Source organism: Aplysia californica, unplaced genomic scaffold, assembly GCF_000002075.1.
Source record: "Aplysia californica isolate F4 #8 unplaced genomic scaffold, AplCal3.0 scaffold00151, whole genome shotgun sequence".
Taxonomy (NCBI): domain Eukaryota; kingdom Metazoa; phylum Mollusca; class Gastropoda; order Aplysiida; family Aplysiidae; genus Aplysia; species Aplysia californica.
In genome coordinates this window covers 969,691-973,382 of record NW_004797421.1, presented here as the reverse complement: position 1 = coordinate 973,382, position 3,692 = coordinate 969,691, and the positions used below count along the sequence as shown (strand labels likewise).

At 36.9% G+C, this 3,692-nt stretch overlaps 1 protein-coding gene across 1 annotated transcript in view; it reads right to left on the bottom strand.

The window, feature by feature from the left end:
- Positions 1 to 3,692, bottom strand: part of LOC101852016 (pterin-4-alpha-carbinolamine dehydratase) — a 13,607-nt gene that overhangs the window by 3,893 nt on the left and 6,022 nt on the right. Inside the window, exon 2 of the mRNA XM_005097290.3 lies at positions 134 to 271. Within this exon, the coding sequence (XP_005097347.1) occupies positions 134 to 271 (138 nt within the window). The remainder of the gene's footprint in view (positions 1 to 133; positions 272 to 3,692) is intronic.

The window sequence follows — 3,692 nt, the reverse complement described above, 5'->3', positions numbered from 1 at the left end:
CACACACACACACACACACACACACACACACACACACACACATGGGCCCACACAAACACATCCAGACACTCACACACTTAGCTTGAAAAAAGGAGAGGTCATGATGGGATTGCAAAAATATTCAACAAAATACCTGATTGAAATCCTTAAAGAGAAACTCCTTGTAGATAGCATCACGTCCTTCCACCATTGTCCAGCCTGCTTCTTTCAGTGGACCAAGGACTGAGCTTCTTTCTTCATCCGAAAGCTTTGCTCTCTTCGGACTTGAAGCCTGTAAAGCAAACGAACAAATATTCACATAAATTGGGAGGTCAAGCACAATATGGTTTTTCCTTTCTCCTTTGAATTTAAAATTAGTGCTTCGCGTCTTGAGAGAAATTGGAACGAGATCAAGCGAAATTCTGTCATTTACTCATGCGCACAGTATTGTTCTGCAAACAAGTAAAACATTAGAAGAAAAAAGGCACAAAGGACTTCTTTCAGGGCTGGAAAAAAGACTTGTTCTTTTTATTTCTTGAAAAAAAAAAGTAAAACAAGTCTTCAATGATATTGTCATATACCTTTATTTGGACCTGCATCAAGGCCTAAACACAATGAATTCGTGTGTTCTGAGCATACTCTTTCATCTTGTAATAAAAGGGACTCGAAAGTAATGTTTATCATTATTTGAATTCCAGTTTCCATGTCAATGCATCACATACGGGCTGTGGTTAGGTGAGGAAAAGGCATGCATCATATTTATTGACCAATCACTGACTTGAGAGCATATATGTGTCACGACGCGGTGGAATCAGGCGCTCGTCAATTAGGGGCATATATGGAGTTATTGAAACAATCTTAAAGCCTCTTCATCTGCCTTGATAATGATAAAAATAAAACAATGTGTCCTTAAATGGACATAAAAAATGTTAAGCCAAAAAAGAAAATTAGAAAAAAATTGCCCAACGGAAAGAACAATTCCAATTTCTACAATTTCACTATTGTGACCATGACGTCTCACATCCTCAACCGTGGTGGAGAAGTTACTTGTCTGGAGCGAACCAATCTCCTGGTCAAAGGCTAAGTCTTTAAGGTAGCAGGATCCTAAAAGGGATTATTTTCTTTCTTTTTAAAGTCATGGTCTAATATGCCAATATAATGGGAATGATATCTCAACAACAAAATATTTCATCACAAAAAAAATTGAACATGCAAATTATGCAGCCAATATGGCCGACAATAAGTAAATAAAGAGGACTTCTTTGAATAACTGTATCTCATTAGTCACTTCAGTTTCTAGTTTGAAACTTTCCACACAGCTTCTACAATAGTAGTTTCAGTTTCATGTTCTAAACCAAAAATAGGTCAATATTTTATTCAAAAGTTTTTGTTTTATTGAAGCTAATTTTGAACAAATAATACAGAAAGTGAAATCCAACCTAATTATGTATGCATGGAAGACAGAAAAGACACAATTTTGATAGTAAAAGCTTCATTTGAGGTTTAGGACATTGCTTGTTATGTTGACTATAAACATGCAAAGTTTCATTTTGATATTTTCAATGGTTTGCTCACAATCATATTTTGAGTGAAGACATGTTGGCAGAAAATGCGAATTTGAGAAAAAGCCGGAAAACGGCAGAAAACAGGAATTGATAAGCATTCTCTGTATTCAATGGCCAACAAGAGCCTAGGTCTCTCCTTCCACAGCCTTGGTTTTGTCCTAAAACCCTTTTCGTACTGCCATGAGGGTTTTTCTCCTCTTTTTTTGCAGATTCTAAGCTTTCAAGATGCATTCTTCATCCTCTGAACATCACCACCACATGCAATCCGAGACGTTTTCCCCCATGTCACACAAAGCTTTGACATCAACTTTCCACACTTTCATAACCATTATTTACTTCTTTAAACCCTACCGGACCCTGGTAGTGTCCGGCGGTACTAACCCTGTTCCCATGGGAGCATCCGATACCACTGACAACTGCTTTTTTATTATTGCTAGTTTTTGCTTGTTTTTCGGAACTATTCCCGAACCAAGTTTATTAGTTATGACTAAGCCTTTGTTTCTGCCATTTAGAAGTTAGAGGAAAGCTAAAAATTTATTTACAATTCAGTAGGCGTAGGCTTATTTTTTTCTGTTTGTCAGTCTATCCATCATATAAGTATGGCTAGCCCAGCCGTCTAGCCGTCACTAAGTACGGCTAGCCTGCCAGTCTAGCCGCACTGTACTCAGCTAGCCTAGCTGTCTAGCTATTTTTAAGTACGGCTAGCCTCTTACTTATTATAAAAACTATATTTTGTAAAGTTGAGTTTTGCCCACAACAATTTTTATTCACGAATACATATATATATATATATATATATATATAAGCCTTCATTTCTAGAGTCTGTGAATAATGAGCGAATTAACAAATCACTTGCTGTATCGGATCGCAGGCAGGGGGAGCCATCAGTACACTGAAAGATACAATTTATTTTATTTGCTATTCAAGCAAGATACTGCTCAATTCTGACGTCAAATGAGCAAGCCTGCTGAGTCGGCAACCCTAATCATTCAATGACAATGTCATCACAGTCATAATATCAATGCCAGAGCCTTGCGCGCCAATCTTAAAAAAATAATGTACATATTTCAAGCACATGTTGATTCTGTCATCACCCTGCCCTGGTGTTCGATGTCTGTAACCCATTTGCTTGTCAAGACTCAAGTTTACACACACCCCCCCCCCCGAAGAAAGAATGAGAATGGTAAAAAAAAATTCGTAGAGACTATTTCTGCGAACGTTCGGCAAAATAAACCTGATCTCTCTTTCTCCGAACGGTTTCCGTTCACAAGATTTTTTGGTTATTAGCGAGAGTTCGGCGTCATCCTTCATTCTGCGAGGACTGGGAAGAAGCATATTTATTTTTTCCAGTGAATACACTAATTCTCCGAACGTTCAGGAAAATAAAGCTGGGCACTATTTCTCCGAACGCTCTGAAACACAGAATTCTACACCTCTGAAATCACATCCTTTCCCGTAAATTTCGGATATAGATCTATAATTATATTATAGGTCTACCAAAGATTGTTCATATATACAATATGGTTCAATCGGTCCAAAAAATGTCCACAGTAAATATTTATATAAAGAAATGCAACAGTTCCAAACAGTTTTTCGCTACAGATATGACGTGTTGCCTATGAAGGGTGCTGCTCTTTAACTTAATGTGTTGTGTTCAATCATGTTCTGTCTAGATCTAGATCTATGGAGGGTTATTGATAACAACACATAGAACTAGCATTTGCGTTTGTCACGGCCGCAACCAATCAATCGTGGCTCGATTTTTTGGCATTTTTTAGGTCCCCGAATCGGGGAATAAAAGTCAAATAAAAAATTAAAAAATTAAAAAAAAAGAAACTTTACTTTTGAAAGAAAGTTCACGTAGCTTCACTTCGTCTCTTTCTCACTTGTCACCATGTCGATTTGTTGAATACGTTACAGTTACATACGATTTGTTTTTTTTGTATTGCTGTTCCTCTTTTATTTTTCCCTCTTTGTGGTGTTTTATTTTGTTGGTGTGTAATTTTTTTTTCTTGTTATTGTTCTGATGTGTTGTTTTTCTATAAATTTTTTTTGGGGGGGAAGAGGGGGGGAATGTTGTATAGTGTAACATCATTCACTTTGATGTTCCTACCTTCATTCGATTCTAAAATATACATGAATATATAT